Here is a 20,111-nt window from a genome sequence, read left to right as displayed (position 1 = left end):
TTTGTTTTTGGTGTATTTTGTTTTGTTTTTAGTGCATTTTGTTTTGTTTTTCGTGTATTTTGTTTGGAAGTCGGTTTTGTTTTTTTTTTACATGTTTATATGGAGAGATGTTGCACAATATTTCCGCATATTGGATTGGGGGTAAAATGATTTTGATTAATTTGTTGCTGAAATTGTAAATCGTGTTGATTGTCCTAATGTTAAAACTACTAATTACGAGAAATTTTTGATTCGTTATTTACAAATTTTCGATGCTAATAGTTGCTCGCATAGTTTGGATTTTCGTCAAAAACTTTTTACCTAGTTATATTATATTTATTTGTATCTTGTAACAAAGTTGAATTACATTTAGTTTCAATAAGATTTTCATAAATTAATGCATATCTTCTTCACCAAACTTATATAACTGGTTTGTACGACGCACATCGTAATGTTTACGCCGATTTTAGATAAAAACACTCGGTGTGGTTGCCTATAAATAGTGGCACTCGACGCTCAGCTACATATCGACGTTGATGTTACACGAAATCGCTTGCGGCCGTTCAAGTAAACAATTTTAAGGAATGAATTTATATTAAATGACTATATATATGTAAATGGATATTGTTACAAATACATTTGTCATTAAAATCATGTTTTTTTTTATTCATTAAATTAAATTAAAGTTCTATTCCTGCGGAGTTTACAATATTTTCAATAAGTGTTTAAATAAGTCGGGATCTTTTGTCAAGAGAAAAATGAATAAAAGGTTAATGGGATTTTTTTTAATCGATTATTTCTAATGTTCAATTAAATATAGTATTATTGTTTTTTTTTTTTAATTCTCCTTCAGAAATGTAAAATATAGTAAACTGGGAAAAAGGTTGAAAATTCAATATCGGTTTAATTATTAATCATACTTATAAATTTGGAGTGGTATTTATAAATTGAGAGTGGTAGTGACCACTTTAACATCTTCGCACGAATGGGTCAGCTCGCTCGGTGTAATACCACGACCACACAGAAAACAGGCGTCAAGTGGAAGCAATTCCGCGTTTCGTCTGCTGAGTGGTAGAGTATACGGTGGAGGAGACGTATAGGAAGAGGAAACATCCTCGTTATGTGCGTCTCCTCCTCTGTCAGTTAAGGGTAGGCAACGCATCTGCAGTTGCGGATTTTTATAGGCAGCTGTCGCTTTTCCTTTCGCTGGATTCAGGTGGCCGCTTGCTTGTTTGCCTCCTTATATATTATATATTATAAAAAATCACTACATATGCGATAGTATGGACGGATGGATGTTTGTTATTGCTTGTCCCCAAAAATGCTTAACGAATGTCAACGAAATTTGGCACATAGGACATAGTGTCAAACGAGCAAGTGACCATCTGAATCCACCTAAATGACGATGTGACCAGGCCTCATAGACATCGGCAATTGCAGATGCGTTACCTACCTTTAATCGACGGAGGTGAAAAAAAAAATAAAGAACGTGATTTCCCTATCATGGCGCCTCCACCACCGTCTATTCTACTTTCTCTTCCCATACATTACTTACAAGTAATAGGTGAAAAGGAAATGGGACTAATAATTAGGCCTTCAGAACACGCACTTATCCGACGAAACGGGGAATTGCTTCTGTGTGGTCGTGGTATTTTACTGGACGAGTCGGTCCATTCGATGGAAGAAGTTCCTAAAAGTTTTAAATTGATTATATTTCATATTTTGTTTTTAGAATCTTAAATCATGGTTTTAAAGCTTTACAAAGTAGACGCGAGCCCACCGGCCAGGGCTGCATTGATGACTATTGAAGCTGCCAACATTCCTAATGTAGAATTAGTGGATGTTAAATTTCAAGAAGGAGAGCATCTAGAAGAAGAATACTTAAAGGTAAGTTTCAATATTTTTTTTAAATACACGTAACGCATGAAACAAGGAGAACGTTAGTTATAATTATAAATGTAGAAGGGTACACCGGTAGAGGATGGATTGCGTGAAAGGTGACACGATCCAGAAGGGACGTATGATAGAGTTATGTGGAGGAATTCAACCCTGTCGCGCCGACCCTACGGGAGTAGGATAAGGAGGAAATTATTGTGACATGTAGAATTAACGTTACGTTTTTAATGTTTTTGTAGCGACTGCACACCTTAATTTTACTAATAGCAAATATTTTTTGTTACCAATTAGTTTTAAAAAACTGGTTTATGTCAAGAAATAGTTTCCCTCAGATTTATTACTTAAAATATATTTGATTCGTACATAGTTCATTTAAACAATCGTTTTATTTCCAGAAAAATCCGCAACACACTGTGCCGACTTTGGAGGATGATGATTTTTATATTTGGGACAGGTAGTTATATTGTTTTTTTAATATACACATATGATTTGATAAGGCGACAAACGAACAAGTGGCTACGGGAATTTGCCAAAATAGCGAAAAGACGACTGCTCATATCCGTATTTGCAAATATGTTGCGTATCTTTAATCAACAAGGGAGGGGACACTCGACTCCTTCTTCCCACTCTTTCCGTGTAACAGGACTGAGATGGGAAAGAGCACTGAAATTCTGCCTCCCGTATATATTGAGGATAATCGCAAGAATGTCACAATATATTCAGAAACATGAGTTTGACCTTTGCAAAGCAAAGATAATGCTAACATATTTAAAATCAGTATTAATTTTATTCCAGTCACGCAATAGCTGTATATTTGCTAACAAAATACAGTAAAAACACAACACTTTATCCATCGGACCCCAAGCAGCGTGCGATCATAGACCAGAGACTGCACTTCGATAGTGGTATACTCTTCCCGAATCTACGTGGATCTATCGTAAGTATCATATTGCATAACTGTTTTGGTGTTTGAAGTCAAATTAAACACTTAAAAAGTTTTTATTATCATTAAAATATTATCAAGTGTTGCGGTCTCCCGTGAATTTGATAGCGCGGAAAAAATTGAGGTTATCCAAAACATCCACGCATGCATCAACTACCTTCCCGTTAGTGTAATTTTTTAAAACGGATTTTAGTTATCATTAACGCAAATTCTTTATCATAGTGAAATATATATTTCTTTTTCGATGTTAGATACATTCTCCAATTTTATGAACTGAATTAAAATCATCGATTAAAAAAAATGCTTGATTTTTGTTAATGCTTGATTTTTGTTAATTTACTAATATTTCCTTTAACCATTCCGTTCCATTCCATTAGTCCGTACCCCAAACCATTAGGCTATTAGCGCTTATACCTCTATTGAATTTTATATTATTTACAGGAACCAGTACTTTATCGCGGTGAAAAATCAATTAAACAAGAAGCATTGAATAAAATTAAATCTGGGTATGAATTCTCTGAAAAATTCCTAACAAAGCGTTGGATCGCAGGAGATGAATTCACTCTAGCCGACATTTTCTTCATGGCCTCTATCAGATCATCGCACGAGATACTTCCCATCGACGGTGCAGAGTAAGTTTTCTTTATTTAAGCTTCGAATCCCGCCTCTTGTCGGACTCTTGTCGGATTAGCCTTAATTAATTTCCTATGTTTATTAGTTAGATTAGATAGCTCGGTCCTTCTGTACCTTTGCAGCTATCCACATTCAATTTCATTACTTTCTCATTTATGTTATCATTACCATGGTTTACTTAAGTGCTCTCGGGGTTCCTAAGAAAAGTCTGTTTTCAGGTTTCCCAAACTCACTGCGTGGTTGAATCGGTGTAAAGAGCTGGATTATCACAAGAAAATAAATGAGCCAGGATCGGTACAGCTTGGCAACGTAATAAGGAGTTTACTTAGTTGAATTATTTTAGATATTATTGGTTGAATTTTTTTTCATTTTGCAAAATGTAAATGCTATTAAATGTTTTTATGATATTTTGATGTTATTATTGATAAAGTGTTTCCTTTAGATAAATGAATAACATTTGAATTATTTAGGAAATACTTGATGTTAATTGGATCAGATCATCTTTGTACTTAATAACCTCAACTATGGAACCGATATTGACGATTAAAGTGTCATTTGACTCGCTGGGCAGTTTGGCGCTATCGCCGGCGTATTGTGGAAAAAACACATTTAAATTTGTTTATACGATTCTCAGAGCAATATTGCGCTACACCCTAAACGCAGACACTTCGGATGGACCAATCTAAAAATCAAGCATTTAAAATTAGGCAAAGTTGAGTCTATTCAAGGCTATTGAAATCCATAGGAACATTAAAAAAAATGTTTTTTTTTTGCCACGTTCCAAGTGTCTGTCTGCCTGCAGGGGGTATTGTCTTAGACTATGAAGTATAATTAGTACTTACAACACTATTCTTATCGTATAACAAATAAGTTTGTTAATGTTAGTAAGGTCGGCCGATGACATCGTGCTTGTCGGGGAGGATGAATGCGAGGTACAGAGGAGGTTGGAAGAATGGCGGGTTAAATTGGAGGGAGCTGGTCTTAAAATCAGCAGGACCAAAACTGAACATTTGTTTTGCGATTTTGGCGGTCCGACCAGCTTCTCTCCAATCGCCTTAAATGGTTTGCCTCTACCAACCTGCTCCGACTTTAAGTACCTCGGTTCTCTACTCCAGTCCGACGGTGGCGTTGACCGAGACGTAAAAAGCCGAATAAATGCAGGTTGGATAAAATGGCGACAGGTTACTGGTGTGACTTGTGATAGAAGAATGCCTCTTAGGCTTAAGGGACAGATCTACATAAGACCTGTCGTATTGTATGGATCTGAATGCTGGGCCACCAAAGTTTCGGATGAAAGGAGATTGCATGTGGCTGAGATGCGTATGTTAAGATGGATGTGTGGTGTGACAAGATTGGATAAAGTTAAGAATGTGTACATTAGAGAAAGTTTGAAAGTAGCGCCAGTGGTGGAGAAATTGAGAAGCAAAAGGTTAGCGTGGTATGGACATGTTATTTTATTGATTAAAATTTTATTGATTTAAAAAGTGCTTGCCAAATTAGAAAGCAAAATTTTCACTGAGTAACATAAGCTATGTTTATTATTACATTTTGTATTTCGTGAGGACAAAAACGCGGATACCATCCAAACTTGTGTTAGATATTTCTAAATATGTTACATACCTTTATGTTCTGCTCGACATTTTTCAATTAATTTGGTGACATCCACTTCAGTCATATTTTTGTTTGATAATGACGAAATATTTTACGTAATTCTAATCGCGTAATTTTACGAAAAGCAATATCTGGAAACACTATCCTGCATTTAGATAAGGTACAAATCATTAGTGATAAAAATGACGTGATACGATCATGTATATAAGAGAAATTTGACGCACGAAAACATACTAACGGTGTCAATACGCCCAGTTACAAGTATCTGGTATACTTAACAATTAAAAAGGTCTGTTAATCCACATTTATTTGTTTAAACAGCTTTTAATGCCGCTTCATCATCATCTTGTATTGATCGGCCCACCAAGTCACCACCATTTAATGCAATATTCTAATCACCCCGCCCTTCTTAATAATTTTGCATTTCACAAAATCACTCCGTTTCTTAGCAGGCCTACCCCTTCCTACGTACTTATTCAATGTTCTCCTATTCTCACATGGGATCATTCTTCTCTCATGACATGCTCAGTCCGTTCAAACCTTTTGCTTCTTAATTTCTTTACCACTGATGCTACTTTCAAACTTCCTATATTATACTTATACTCGTTTCGTATATTATCAATTTGTTTCCCCAACCTTCTTAGCAATCCCATTTCATAATATGAATTATTTTTTTTCTCCATCGTTTAAAGATATGCGCTGTTCTTGTTAGGGACATTGTTTAAATTAATGTCGATTAATTATAATTTTTTTGATTGTTTTTCGCATACATATTTATACTGTTGCCAGTTTGAATCCGCTTGGATTTTACCTACTTTAAAGTTTCATCATCATCTTGCTTTTATCCCTTCGTAGTGTCGACATACAATAAGCTGCTCCATCAGCCGTTATTTCTTGATTTACTTCCTTGCTCTTTATTTACTTTTTAAGACAGAAAAAGAAGTTCAGGTTATTAAAATATTTGATTTTAGATTCTCAGAAATTTAAATCATGGTTCTAAAACTATACAAGATGGACGCTAGTCCTCCGTCGAGAGCCGTCATGATGACGATTAAAGCTGCCAACATTCCTGATGTTGAAATTATCGATGTCAATATGCAAGAACGAGATCATCTAAAAGACGAATATGTTAAGGTGAGTGAGAAATTTTAATACAATTAACAAACTGCGGTAACCCTCAGTAAGAGCGGACACACGCCTTTGACTAAACAATCGTACAACTGTTGTGCGATTGTCGATTGTTTCGCAGCCCATTCACCTTTAGTTTAGTTTACAACTAAAAATCGAGCAGTGGGTGCACATTCATTTAAGCTCATAGGAATCAAAGCGTGACTAAAGAGTTGTGCGATAGTTTAGTCACAGATGAAACATATCCCTCAGTGAAGAACATTGGAACTTGATTAGAGCTCGGTGTGGACTTCAAACATTCATGATCAACATGTGTGATGACTCGTGTTTTATCATAGTACCAAAGTCCAGCATTACATGACGTTTAATTAAAAATGTTTAAATGGCGTGTTTTCTTGTTATCTCAGCCCCAAGGATAGGTACGGTCGTGGAAATCCGCGGTGTCTTGCTTTCAGAAAAATTGTCGTGTCCCGTGCTCTTTGCACGGAACACGACTCTACTCCGTATCCTACAAAATACCAATTACGTTGCCGTGCAAACCACGGCATTATTGATTATAATCCGAGGACTTCGATAGTAGGTTTATTATCGAAGTCCTTGGATTCACCACGCCAGGGGGAGAACGACGGGGCGGCAAAAGGTCGTCCAAAAAAAAACTTTTCACCGTACAGTCACATTTAAAACTGCCTCCTATTGGTTTTAATTCCGCATCGTGGTCTTAATTACATAACGGTTAAGTCTGATTTTAATTAACGCCACCAAATTCCCCGATTGTACCATAAAAATATGTGCTGTTTATCGATGACGTACAATTACAAGCAAAATTATTGAACGTGTCGGCTACACGTTCAATAATGTTATTTGTCATCAAACATTTGTAGCAAACACATGACGTCATCCTGCAGTAATTTTAATACATTTCGAGTCAAGTCATGTAACTTGTATTCAGTATTTCAAAATACTTTGTTCGTCACTAGTTTTAAATAAAGTTACAAATAACAGTAGAATGGTTTCAAGCACAGCAATGTAATCTGTTAAGTCCATGGTCAACCTCTGACATCTACTATTGTCATTTTCTATTGTCTAATTTTATTTATAACGACATTTTTTTGTTTTTACAGTAAAGAACATCGTCATAGTTGACTAATATTATAATACATCTAAAATACCTATAATCTTCAGATAAATTTATTAATTGAAACGATGAATATTTGCAGATAAATCCACAACATACTGTGCCGACCTTGCAGGATGATGAGTTTTGTATATGGGACAGGTAAAGTAATTTTATTTTTAAATTTCGAGTATTGAATGCATCATCATAAGGACTATAGTGAGCTGGTGATATCATCACCTGAGACTTGAGATTTGGAACCTACCGTAAGTTAGAGACTATGCCTATCGAAAGCATAGAAAATATAAAACTATGTTAGTAGTTTCACAAAGAGAAAACGTTAAGACAGGCAAAAGAAAAACTGGTGAGGTGATGAGAGAACCTAAAGCAATATTAATTTCGTTTCAGTCACGCAATAGCTGTATATTTGCTAACAAAATACAGCACAAACACAACACTTTATCCATCGGACCCCAAGCAGCGAGCGATTATAGACCAGAGACTGCACTTTGATAGTGGAATACTCTTCCCGAACTTACGTGGAGTTGTCGTGAGTATTTAATATTTTATTATTCTTAAAAAAACACTTGCAAGAGAAATCCTGTTAATATACTTGAACTTATCCGGATCCAAATATGTCACACATCTGAATTTGTAGAAGTCAATAAGGCAACTGTATTGTTTGGTTTTTCTAAAATATCCATACATTTTTAATAATGTGACAAAACTACTTTTGTTTAAAATTAGCTTCAATTATGCCATCCGCGTTAAAGAAGTCATACTATAAAAGGTTTGTTGCTGTTGATGTTTGTTTATTTTAGTGACCGTCTTTCCAGTGTTCAAAGTAATTGTAATTGGCAATATAAGATTGATTGTGCAATATAAAAAAAAATTATTCAAATAAGTCTGAATTAAATTCTCTAATTTTAACAGGAACCATTAGTATACAGAGGTGAAAAATCAATAAAGCAAGAATCATTGGATAAAATCAAATCTGGGTACGAATTTACTGAAAAATTCCTGACGAAACGTTGGATCGCAGGAGATGAGTTTACACTAGCCGATATTTGCTTCTTGGCCTCTATCAGGTCATCGTGTGAGATAGTACCAATCGACCCTGCAGTGTAAGTCCTAATTTGAATTAGTACAGTAACAAGCGTGTACAATTGGCGGGCTGTTGTCATACTTACAGCCGCGGTAGATGTCTTAATGGAAAGCGAAATAACCAGTTTCTGGACTTTTTTTCCCTTGTACTACTTTCAAAATATTTCAGATGTCTACAGACTTCGATTCTTGTACATACATTGTTAACTAATGTATGTTTTCAGGTTTCCTAAACTCACTGATTGGTTAAATCGCTGCAAAGAGCTGGATTACCACAAGAGCATAAATGAGCCAGGTTCAGTACTTCTTGGGAATGTAGTTAGGAGTTTCCTTGGTTGAATCATTTACGACATTGTTTTTTTTATTTTAACATTTGATTGCTATTAAAAGTTTTTATTTAATTACGCCTTTTTCATACAATTTATCTCACTCTATCCTAACCTATAGATAATGAACTCATATTTGACGGGAGAGAACAAATCAGGTTGTAAAAATAAATATCATTTCAAATACAAACTAATCAGAAAAATAGACACCGAAATCTTTTTTTGTAAAATTTTCTTTGTTATTTTGTAACACTAGTATAAATATTTTCTGATTAATTTAAAAAACAGAAACAATACTGATTATTTTGACTTCCAGTGTAGTTCATAATTGATTTCGCTGTATTTTTCATTTCTTTATTAAGAGAAAAATAATTACGACGACTGCAATTAGCGTAACAGTTAAGAATCTGTCTTAAGAAGGAAGAAAAATTGCCGCACAACTTTCAAAGTTAGTTTTAATTTAAAACTATATCTGAGTTCTTACTTTATCATCACTAAAGTATTACAGAGGTAGAGAATTTTATCATTAATTTTATTGAAATGACAAATTTAGATTTACTTATTGTGTAGCCATGAAAATGTTACTAATCATACTAATATTATAAATGTGAAAGTTTAGATGGATGGATGTTTGTTAGAGTTTGTAGCCTAAATGCCTGAAAGGATTTCGATGAAATTTGGTACCGATGTGGAGGATAGTCTGGAAGAACACATAGGCTACTAACTTTCTTCTTTTTTAATTCCACGCGGGCGGAGTCGCGGGCGAAAGCTAGTATAACTAATAAAGAGTAAACACGCACTACTTTATGACGTAGGATGTGAGCAATCACAACATGTTTTTAAATATGTTTTTCAAAAGCCCTACACTTACGACACGCTTTAGTAAGTAGGTATATATTTTACGATATTAAACTTAAGAGGTAAATCAATTGGAAACGACCTCTATGTGGGAAAGGGCCCATAAACAAGCTGCCAACATTATGGAATTACAGTTAGTATGATAACGGTAATTTTGACATTGTCAATTGAGAATTTGTTAAATGTAAATAAAAATATGAAGTTTTTAATTTCATGTTGATAAAGCCGCACGGGAACAGCTACTGACTTATATTTTTCTTAAGTAAATTAATCGATTTATCATTATTAGTATGAAAATTTCCTTTTCTTTTCACACTTTCATATAGCTATAACAAAGACGGCATTTAATTGCAAATCCTGTTGAGACCAAATTTCCATTCGACGTCATTAAGCTCGCGAATAAAACCCTAAAAGCGACGAAAAATTTGCAGTTAAACGCTTAATTTGAATACGTCTGAATGTAAGGTCGTTAGTGTGCCCGAGTATAACGGCCTCAAACCAAAAACCGTTTCACGTGATTCATGCCACTTCCTGAAGCCTTAATTAAATACAGGATGTAGAACCCTTTACGATCTATTTACATTTATTTACCTACAACATTCGTTTTAAATGCTTGCTTTACATTTTTAAACATTTTCTATGACTTAAATCGTTTGGGTGTTTAATTTAAAGATCAACGTCACAGTCAAAGGCAATCCTTCCTTAGGGAGTTTGTTTAGTAGTAGTAAGTAGCCTATGTGTTCTTCCAGACTATCCTCTACATCTATACTAAATTTCATCGAAATCCGTTCAGCCGTTTAGGCCACAAACTCTAACAAACATCGATCCATCCATTTAAACTTTCACATTTATAATATTAGTATGATGTCTATCAAAGAGGCGGGTATTCTCGTGTTGACAGAAATTTAAAATGTAAATTACGACTCTGCACACTATTTACTATACTCGTTCCCAACATCAAAGTGTATGTCTATTCGCTTTAGAAACTGTGCTTGTGCGTTATTCGTTTACTTAGCTCTCAATCGTACGGGCGCTTTTTTAACGCTTGGCCTTGGCGATTTTTTAACGCACTCGCTCATATGTACCCGCCTTTATCGCTCGGCGTTAAAATTATAACATTGAATGATATAAAGCGTCTTGCTTTTAAAGCTTTACCGTATGAACAGAAACAGAAGAATAAATTTATTTCATTTAAATCTTTTTTAAACGAGCGTTATAAAAACGCCCGTGCATGTGGCTATATTTCTTAATGTCTGGTAGATCAAATGAATGTATGCGCAATCCTTATGGATTGCCTATGTATTTATATACATAGGCATATCGAATAGATACAAATAGAAGTTTGAAACGAAGCTAAAATTCCAATAATAGTTTAAATTAACAAAGCGCACTGTGAAAATGGAATGTAAATCATAAAAGTAGTTTGCGCATAAATTCTCATAATTTTCTCAACAGATACCCGTCTAGAACTGTTATTGTTTTTCTTTTAAACTAACAAAATAGTTGGCCATAAACATTTTCATTGTTATTTTTATACAAAAAGGAGGGCATACGAGTAGTGAATACCTGCCAGCACCTTTTTGCCATTAGCATTTAAGCCATAGCATTGTAATACATTGCTTTTTTTCTACGTAGCGATAATTAAAATTATTAATACGTAGAATAACCTAACGTATGACTTAAATAAATTTCACATAGTCTTAATATTAAGGTTGTAAGCGTCAAAAAATCCTGTGAAATTTCTTTCCAGAATCATTATCTTAAAAGCAACATGTTGTAAAGGTTTTAAAAATGCCTACTAAAATTTCTTGACTTATCATCTTCATAAAAGAAGTAACAACTTGTCTCCATTTTTTTTCTTTTTTGTCTAACCACTTCGTATTATACGGGTTTGTATTAGCTTTAAAATGATACCTAACTTTTTGACACCGCACACCTTTAGGCTATCGCACAGCTGTGTGATTGTCGATTGTTTCGCAGTCAATTCAACTGTTTAGTTGCACAACTAATCGAATAATGTGCCACATTGTGCCACGAATAACATGCTCAAAGGTATCACATCGCGACTACAGTTGTGCGATAGTTTAGTCAAAGTTGTGCTCGCTCTAGCTCCACTGTAAAATCTTATGATGAATTTTCCTAGAACTGGATTTTTTGTTTGAAGAATTAGGTAAGAACATATTAATTGATTTCTGTGTTTTAAATACTAAACTACGTTAGCGTGACGTTAGGCGAGAACGGTTTGAGATATGAAAAACTGTTTAAATCTAAAGCAATTTCCATAAATCAGCTTATCACTCTGTCCATTATACAAACAAAATGAAACAAAGTCTATTAAAAACACACGCGTCTCGTATGATTGGAACAACTGAGATAACAAACTTAATATTAATGAGTTTGTTGCAGAATGTTTACAATGATTCCCGCCGGCGGCGCTGCGGTACCGTTCACAGAAGACGCGGGTTTTGCGCACATGACTCTGTTCGTTCCGTATAATGTAGGGTTCCATAGCTAAAATTTCTATAACTACATATGTCTTTTTTTTATAACGTAAGGTCACAAACGAGCAAGCGGCCACCTGAATCCATCGAAATGGAAAGCGAGCTGCCCATAAACATCCGTAATTGCAGATGCGTTGCCTACCCTTAATTGACGGAGGAGGAGACGCACATAAAGAGGACATTTTCCCTTCCTATGCGTCTCCTCCACCGTCAAATCCAATTTTCTTCTTCACTATTAAGAAAAGGGTAGAATGGGAAAGGGACTAAAATTAGGCCTTCGGCACCACACTCATCAGACGAAACGCGGAATTGCTTTCACTTCACGCCTGATTTCTGTGCGGTCGTGGTATTCCACCGGGCAAGCCGGCCCATTCGTGCGAGGATGTTAAAACGGGCTCTACCACTGTCTGAGAAAACTTAGAAGAGAGATACTTTCACACTCAGTAAAACATTTCGCCTATGAAAACGTTCATTTATTCATACCATTAAGTCACAGTGAACAATAACAGGAATATAAATTCTTGTAATCTGAAAACAAATTAGAAAAAACGAATTCGTTCAGAAGTGTACGAATACATTCAAAGTTTCACAAGTTACGAAATTGTGTTGCATTAATAATTCATTTTATATTGTGACCGAGGTAAGTTATTACGCGAAAGGCCTCGCTAAACTTTTTTTATAAACGAAAGATTTTTTTTGTTGAAGTGCCTGGAAAATATCTATTCAAATCGACTGCGTAATTTTTCCCGAACTTTAAACATTGTGGAATTTTAATTTGTTCGCAAGGTTATTTCTTTTGTTTTAAAATTAATTCATTCGATATTGTTACGCAATTATTGATTTTGTACAGTGATGGAACATAAAATTAGTTAGTGTTCAATAAGTAGTAATTAATTAGTTGTCATATCTGTCCCGCGAAACTTTAGTATTAAATCTATGTGTTCTTTTAGACTATTTTCTATATCTATACTTCTATATTAGTATAACGAAGCTTCAAAACACACTACTACGTAGATGTTAGCAGTCTCAGTATTTTTCTTTGAATAATCCTTTCTTTACTAAAAAGCCCTAGACTTACCTTACCTTTTAGGCTATATGTTTTCACTCTATTAAACTTAGGTGTAAATAAATTGGAAAAAACCTTCATGTGAGAAAGTGACCATAACAAGCTGCCAATATTAAGAAAGCAAGAATATTATGGTAACGGTAATTTTCACATTTACAATAAGAATTTGACTAATAAAATTAACATTTAAAAATTTCATACGGATTAATCCACACAGGTACTAGTCATACTAATATTATAAAAGTGAAAGTTTAGATGGATGGATGGATGTTTGGTAGAGTTTGTAGCCTAAACTGTTGAACGGATTTCAATGAAATTTGGTACAGATGTAGAGGATAGTCTGGAAGAATACATACGAGTACTTGGCTACTCACTTTCGTGTTTTTTAATATTGGTATATTCTAAATTTCAGAAAGCGTTTAGCTGTTTTGGAAATACTTAGTAACAAACATCCATCTAAATTTTCGCTTTTGTAATATTATTATTTCGTATTTACAACGCAATAGTGCATATTCTAAAAACCAATTGATAAAGTTAAGTAGTAACCTAGTCGCAACGTTCATTGCTTTCATAAAATAACAAAATTAACAGTGGACAGGTTTGTTTACAATTTGACTTGGTTCCAAAAACAAAATTTAATTCAAGAGGGACTCACGTATGCGGGGAACGAATTTTAGCAACGTGCAAGCCACAAAACTAATCTGGTTTAGGAGTGGAAGGTAAGTGTTCCTTATGAATGTTTAAGCCGACAGCATTTTAGCGCTCACCCTTATTAAATATTAAATTATTCTTTTTCTTTATTGTTACTGATGCGTCTCACATTTTTTTTTATAAGAGAGTCATCTTCCTTCTTACTTAAATTACAAACGAGCTTTCGTTCGCGACTCCGTCTGCGTGGAATTAAAAAAAATAAAAGTAAGTAGCCTATTGTTCTTCCAGACTATTCTCTACATCTATGCCAAATTTCATCGCGATCCGTTCAGCCGTTTATGCTACAACTCTAACAAACATCTATCTATCTAAACTTTCGCATTTATGATATTAGTAAGATATGACAGATTGGACTGATATTTGTTAGAGTTTGTCGTCTAAACGGCTGAACGGATCTCGAAGAAATTTATTTATACCATGTCTGCAAAAACACATAGGCTATTTTTTTATTTCCATGGGAACGAAGTCGCGGGCGACAACTTTACATTAAAAGGATTTGTTGTAATTTAACTACATACTAAAATCGTAATCAAACCTTTTTCGTATTCATCCAATCCCTAGCAACCCTTAATTTATTTGGTTTTAACAAAATTTTTTTTTGTTGTCAAATTTAGTCACATTATTATGCATTTTTACTGCTATATTATTGTGGTTACTTTGTGTTATAAACAACAAAGTAAAGCTTAACTTTATCTGAGTAATGCCGTATAATAGTTGAGGTAATACGTGAAACTGAAGTGTAATATGGGGCGTGTGGGCCCCGTAATGAGATAACTTGCACCTGTTGTTAATTTGATAACTTGTTCGGCGAATGTGGGTGCAACGGTGCACTAAGTTACTTAGCTGCTTTTTGGTTAAGATTTTCAATAACGTGCTAATTTATTAAATAAATTTTAATAATGTTTTTAAAACTTAACGTCAGATAATTTGAAATACATATAACCTTTATTCCTAAGTTGGAAAATTACCTTACTAAATAATAATATTTTCATGCTTTATTGCATCGTTACCGATGCTTACATAATAATTAATAAGTATTCATGAAAATTATATAAAACGAAATATATTTTTCTCTTATTCCTTTATAGTTTTATTAAATTACCCAGTTTTCACAAGTGATTGCACTCGCGTGGATTAAAAAAAAAAATCATATTTTTTTATAGACATCTATGCCAAATTTCATCGCAATCCGTTCAGCCGTTAAGTGTCAAACTCTAACAACTAAACATCCATCCATCTTTAGTTTGTCATTTATTATATAATTAAATTAATAAAGTAATAAAAAACATGAACGTTACGCCGTTATCCAGTAATCACGTTTAAAACTTCGTTCGCAGTAATCAAAGACGTCCTAAAAACGACGAAAAACGCAGCCAAAGGTCTTAATTTGAATGCCTTTCGCTTGAATGTAAAACTCGTTAGCGCAGTCTCGGACCAAAACAGTCTTTAATTGATCCATACTAACGTCCTGTAAGTTTAACTGAACAGGAATAAAAACTTTCCTTTCGTGGTCATATTTTAAAATATACACGCACTAACGACATCTAATTAAATACCTCAAATTATTATAATATGGTTTATGAAACACTGATGTTCTAAGCTATATTGTTGCCTCAGAATTGCATATATTCTCCGATATATCATTCTAATCTTATTTAACACTAGCTTTCGCTCGCGACTCCGTCCGCGTAGGATAAAAAAAACAAAAATGAGTAGTCTATGTGTTCTTCCAGACTACCATCTACATCTGTACCGAATTTCATCAAAATGAAATTCAGCAGTTTAGGCTACAAATTCTAACAAATATCCATCCATCTTAATTTTAGATGGATGTTCGTTAGAGTTTGTAGCCTAATCTGGTAAACACTTCTCGATGAAATTTGGCATAAAGAGGATAGCCTCGAAGAACATATAGGCTCACTTTTGTTTTTATTTTATTCCATGCGAAAAGAATCGCGGGCGAAAGCGAGTCGTTAACAAGTTAAAATTTCACTAACGAAAATTGTTGGTTGCACTATATCTTACTGCACTGCACTATCTGATTACATTTTTCTAACTTTATTATTGCTATCCAAAGGGTTTATATTAACTTAACATTAACGTATTAACACGCATCTAATCACATAAGCGTGGTAGTGGTGAATTCTATGAAGTCAATTCCCGCAACTCGAGCACGAACTTGCGCTAATGTAACTAGGGCATAACTTGTCAGTGTGCACTGTCACCCACCACACCTATCCTGTGATCTCAATATTTATCTATATGTATATAATAAAATTGGAGTGTCTGTTTGTTAAAAAGAAAAATTCCAGAGTTTAGAAAGGTGATGTATTTGCGTAACGTAAATTGCATTTAATTTTTGTTTTGTCTGTCTGTCCGCAAGCCGCGTTTGTTCCAGGCAACCTCTGAAACGGCTGAGCCGATTTCGTCCAGACTTTCACTGAAGGGTAGCTGACATAGACGGGTATATCATAGGCTACTATTTTTTATCTTAATATTGCGTGGACGAAGTCGCGGGCAACAACTAGTTTTCAAACAAAGTTCTCCTTGTGACATATGATTCTTCCAACCTCATAATATGCCCCATGCTAACCTTTTACTCATTAATTTCTCTACACTGAAGCTACTTTCATACTTCCTTCAATATACTCATTTCGTATCTTTCATGTCTTGTAATATAACAGTATCTCAATAAAGTTTTATGTGAATCCATAAACATAAAACGGTATTCCCTTAATGAGATAACCTCGCTGATTAGAAGGTTCTCGGGCCAATCATTAGGAGTCAGCTAAACTGATATAATGAACATGGCTGCTGGAGTTGAGCTTGATTAAAAGCTGTATTAATTATACTCGACTAAGCATGTTTGTTCCGGAAGTTCGCTAGGCGTGTAGCTTAAAGCTTGCAGTTAAGAAGCTGATCAGTACTGGTACTAAGTGAAGCAATTAATGTGGCAAATGTAAATACTTAGACGGTCATATCCTCTTCCAGTTTTAATACACTAAATAATTATGGGAATTAAAAAAAAGAAATACAGATTAGGATACTCATAATGATAAAAATCCTTTGTTTACAGAATTTTAACATCGATTTAATTTTGTTCAAAATTAATTTTATTGTATTGTGGGTTTTATTTAATTTTAATTGGTAAATTTAAATTGTATTTATTTTCTAATGAATACTGTTTTCTTTTAATCGTGTTCATTTTTTTCATAATTAAAATACAATCCTCTTATTATTTAATAACAAAATTATAATTATTTAATAACAAAAGCGCGTGACAAGAATTGCAGATATTTCTTGTCAGGCGCTTTTATTTATTTATTTACTTACAGAGAAAAAACATAAAAAATGTAATGTTTATTTGTTTTTAAAATTAGGCTTGATATATCGTGATGCAAACTGTGATAGACAGAAGTAAGATTTTAATGTAGATTAAGTTTTAACCTTCATAAATTAATAATGATACACCCATCCCCAGGTCCCTGACTAGAAATGCGTTAGGGGAAGAAAAAAAACATCATTTCAGTAATTTTAAGATTATTCAGAACTAATGTGTGTGTTAAAGTATATCAGATTATCCATCTTTCATTTTAAAACAGGTATGAAACTTTTAACTTGCATGAACCACAGATACAAAATAAAAATAGAGCTACCAAAACAATAAATTTAAATTTACAAAACAAAATACACGAAAAACAAAACAAAATGCAATAAAAACAAAACAAAATACACCAAAAACAAAATATTCTCAAAAAAAACAGTACACTAAAAAGTAACGAAATAATTCCTTGAAAATAGTAAACCTACGTTATTGTAAGTGTTATGTCTATATTGTACAATTATTTTTACTTTGATGTCGGTGTCAGCCGAGGTAAGCAGTGATATTTCTACGTAAGGGTTTCCATATTTTTACCATAACAATTGACAATTGAAAGTATAGTAACAATTAAGTAATGAATCTACATTGACTGACACTCAAAAAAAACAGTACACTAAAAAGTGTACTGTTTTTTTTGAGAATATTTTGTTTTTGGTGTATTTTGTTTTGTTTTTAGTGCATTTTGTTTTGTTTTTCGTGTATTTTGTTTGGAAGTCGGTTTTGTTTTTTTATTAAAAAGTTTATTTATTTCTTGATTTTTAGTGAATCTAAACATTGCAGTATGATAATCACTAGCTTTCAAACAAAGAATGAGTTATCTAAATCGATTATATAAGAAATTAAGTAAAGATCTAATACATCGTGGCGATCATTCACTCATAATTCTGCACAGCCGCGCGCCGCTGTTGCCCGTGAGTTTTAATATTTTGATAACTTTTAGAATCTTCGTCAGAATTACATACTGTAAAAGGCAATTATGATCTACATTTAATACTCTACCGTGAAAACATATTTATTTGGATAAGGATTCATACGAAATAAGAATAAAAGCGTTTTAAGAAAGTCGATTGCATTTATTTGACGGTTTTCGCGAAACAAACGGTTATTGTGCGACAACCTTAAGAGATAGATATATGCTATCGCGGACTTTTATTTAGCAAATTTAATGGGCTACAATTCTTCCATACATCATTTTTATGTAAGTCTTATAGTTTAGGCTACGTAAGCAAAGAAAGCAAAAATGACCCGAAATTTCGTCGCGCGATTTTGAGCTAAACTATTTAACTACGTCGTAGTCTTAGACTCCAAAAATTAAACAAAAAAATGGGACCCACCTGCAAGCATTACCTTTCGGACAAAAAAAGAATTATCCAAATCGGTCCACTAGCGGCGGAGTTATGCCGTAACACACATAAAAAAAAATAAAAAAAAAATATACCGACGAATTGAATACCTCCTTCTTTTGGGAAGTCGGTCAAAAAAATACGCAATACATTTAGGCTTCACAAACACATTACACAATAGCAGCGTTACACGGCAAATTGAAATAATTTGTTAATTGTGTTTGTTTAACAGAGAACCTTACGCAAAGTGAAGTTAATTTATTAAGGAAGGCTTTTAGATAACAAATTTACACGTCGCAGAGTCTGTGGGGCTCTGGTATAATTCGCCGACAAGCCATGTAGTGTCAAGTTAAATGTAATTTTCTTTGAGTCCGTACCATAAGCTTGGGTATTTTGTTACTTGTTTAACTTAATGTTGCTACTTCACAAATAAACTGGAATACAGACGAAGCTTTTTAACTAATGACAAAGTTAAGACATCTGCTAAGTGTGAAGAGTTTGTTTGTAAATAATAAATTGTAGCATATTTTTTCAATTCCATTTCATTTTAGATTTTCATTTCCCTTATCTAAATACTATTATTCTAAAAAATATTTAAATCATATCATTTTGATCACGTTCGATGTATATTTTAACTTATGAAAACACTATTAACGCAGTTCGAAATAAACCTTACAGTGCAGTTTTATTTGCGGTTAGCGAGGCTTGTCCTGTTGTAATGCCATAGAGGATACATCCGAGAACCTTTTCATTAGTCGTTTGGGCGTTGGATTCGCAATCTTTACTTTTCCTCACCGCGCATTATACTCGTAAACTGATCCAATATAGTACGCTTGTTTTACATCGACCGATTATTTAGTCCTTACCCCGTATACTGTATAAGGATCAAGTTGTAGACTAACGAAATTGTGCCTTTACCGATGTAATTGACAGAAAGTGTTAAGATTAAACGTGGATAGCTATAAAGGTAGAGGAAGAACGAAGAAACTATGGATTGTGCGTAGGATATGCTTAAGAAGGGAGTGGATTCAGATGTGACGGCTGATAGAAATGTATGAAAGAGCATTACATACTGTGATAACCCTCTGTAGGGATAAGGACAAGTTGATGGTGACCAATAAAGGTTTAAATAAATCTTTAAGACGTATTTTTGTGTGGTAGGGTTCGTCTTTTCATTTCCTTTATGAAAAATATAGCAATATAAAACATCTGTACATAAGACAAGAATAAACCTTCAGGCGTCTGATTCTATTTGTCGAAGGGAAAGAGCAAATAGCAAAATCAAACATTTGATCAACATTTCAAATAATAATGGATTATAACAGATAGACAAACATTTTCCTTCTTTAAATAAAGAAATGAATAACGTTTGTTATTTTTCTTGACAATTTTTCTACTCAAATAAGGAGAAATCAAGTCGGAAGTTTATCAGTAGAAGAGTCCGCTATAAACACTTAACTTAGTAACGAAAATCGCATTTTTTTGTGTCTGCCTGTCTCTCAAGCAAGCCGCGTTT

The 20,111-nt window shown here is 33.8% G+C and overlaps 2 protein-coding genes across 2 annotated transcripts; both read left to right on the top strand.

Annotated features, from left to right (window-relative positions):
* Positions 1-1,715: 1,715 nt before the first annotated feature.
* Positions 1,716-3,784, top strand: LOC106104049 (glutathione S-transferase 1-like). The gene is made up of 5 exons (XM_013283986.1): positions 1,716-1,866; positions 2,271-2,329; positions 2,671-2,812; positions 3,260-3,450; positions 3,670-3,784. The coding sequence occupies exons 1-5, from the start codon at positions 1,723-1,725 to the stop codon at positions 3,782-3,784; spliced, it is 651 nt and encodes a 216-aa protein (XP_013139440.1). The 5' UTR covers positions 1,716-1,722.
* Positions 3,785-6,052: 2,268 nt separating this feature from the next.
* On the top strand, positions 6,053-8,747 carry LOC106104048 (glutathione S-transferase 1-like). The gene is made up of 5 exons (XM_013283985.1): positions 6,053-6,196; positions 7,408-7,466; positions 7,713-7,854; positions 8,238-8,428; positions 8,633-8,747. Exons 1-5 carry the CDS (start codon positions 6,053-6,055, stop codon positions 8,745-8,747), a joined length of 651 nt encoding a protein of 216 aa, XP_013139439.1.
* The last annotated feature ends 11,364 nt before the right edge of the window (positions 8,748-20,111 follow it).

Source organism: Papilio polytes, unplaced genomic scaffold (genome assembly GCF_000836215.1).
Source record: "Papilio polytes unplaced genomic scaffold, Ppol_1.0 DF823691.1, whole genome shotgun sequence".
NCBI classification, from domain to species: Eukaryota; Metazoa; Arthropoda; class Insecta; order Lepidoptera; family Papilionidae; genus Papilio; species Papilio polytes.
The sequence above is the reverse complement of the archived record's forward strand: the minus strand, read 5'-3'. Positions and strand labels throughout refer to the sequence as shown.

Coding starts and splice junctions, on each gene's coding strand:
- LOC106104048 (XM_013283985.1), top strand. CDS start 6,053: ATGGTTCTAAAACTATACAAGATGGACGCTAGTCCTCCGTCGAGAGCC. Junction 7,467..7,712: donor GAGTTTTGTATATGGGACAG/GTAAAGTAATTT, acceptor ATTTCGTTTCAG/TCACGCAATAGCTGTATATT. Junction 7,855..8,237: donor CGAACTTACGTGGAGTTGTC/GTGAGTATTTAA, acceptor TAATTTTAACAG/GAACCATTAGTATACAGAGG.
- LOC106104049 (XM_013283986.1), top strand. CDS start 1,723: ATGGTTTTAAAGCTTTACAAAGTAGACGCGAGCCCACCGGCCAGGGCT. Junction 1,867..2,270: donor TAGAAGAAGAATACTTAAAG/GTAAGTTTCAAT, acceptor TTTTATTTCCAG/AAAAATCCGCAACACACTGT. Junction 3,451..3,669: donor CTTCCCATCGACGGTGCAGA/GTAAGTTTTCTT, acceptor GTCTGTTTTCAG/GTTTCCCAAACTCACTGCGT.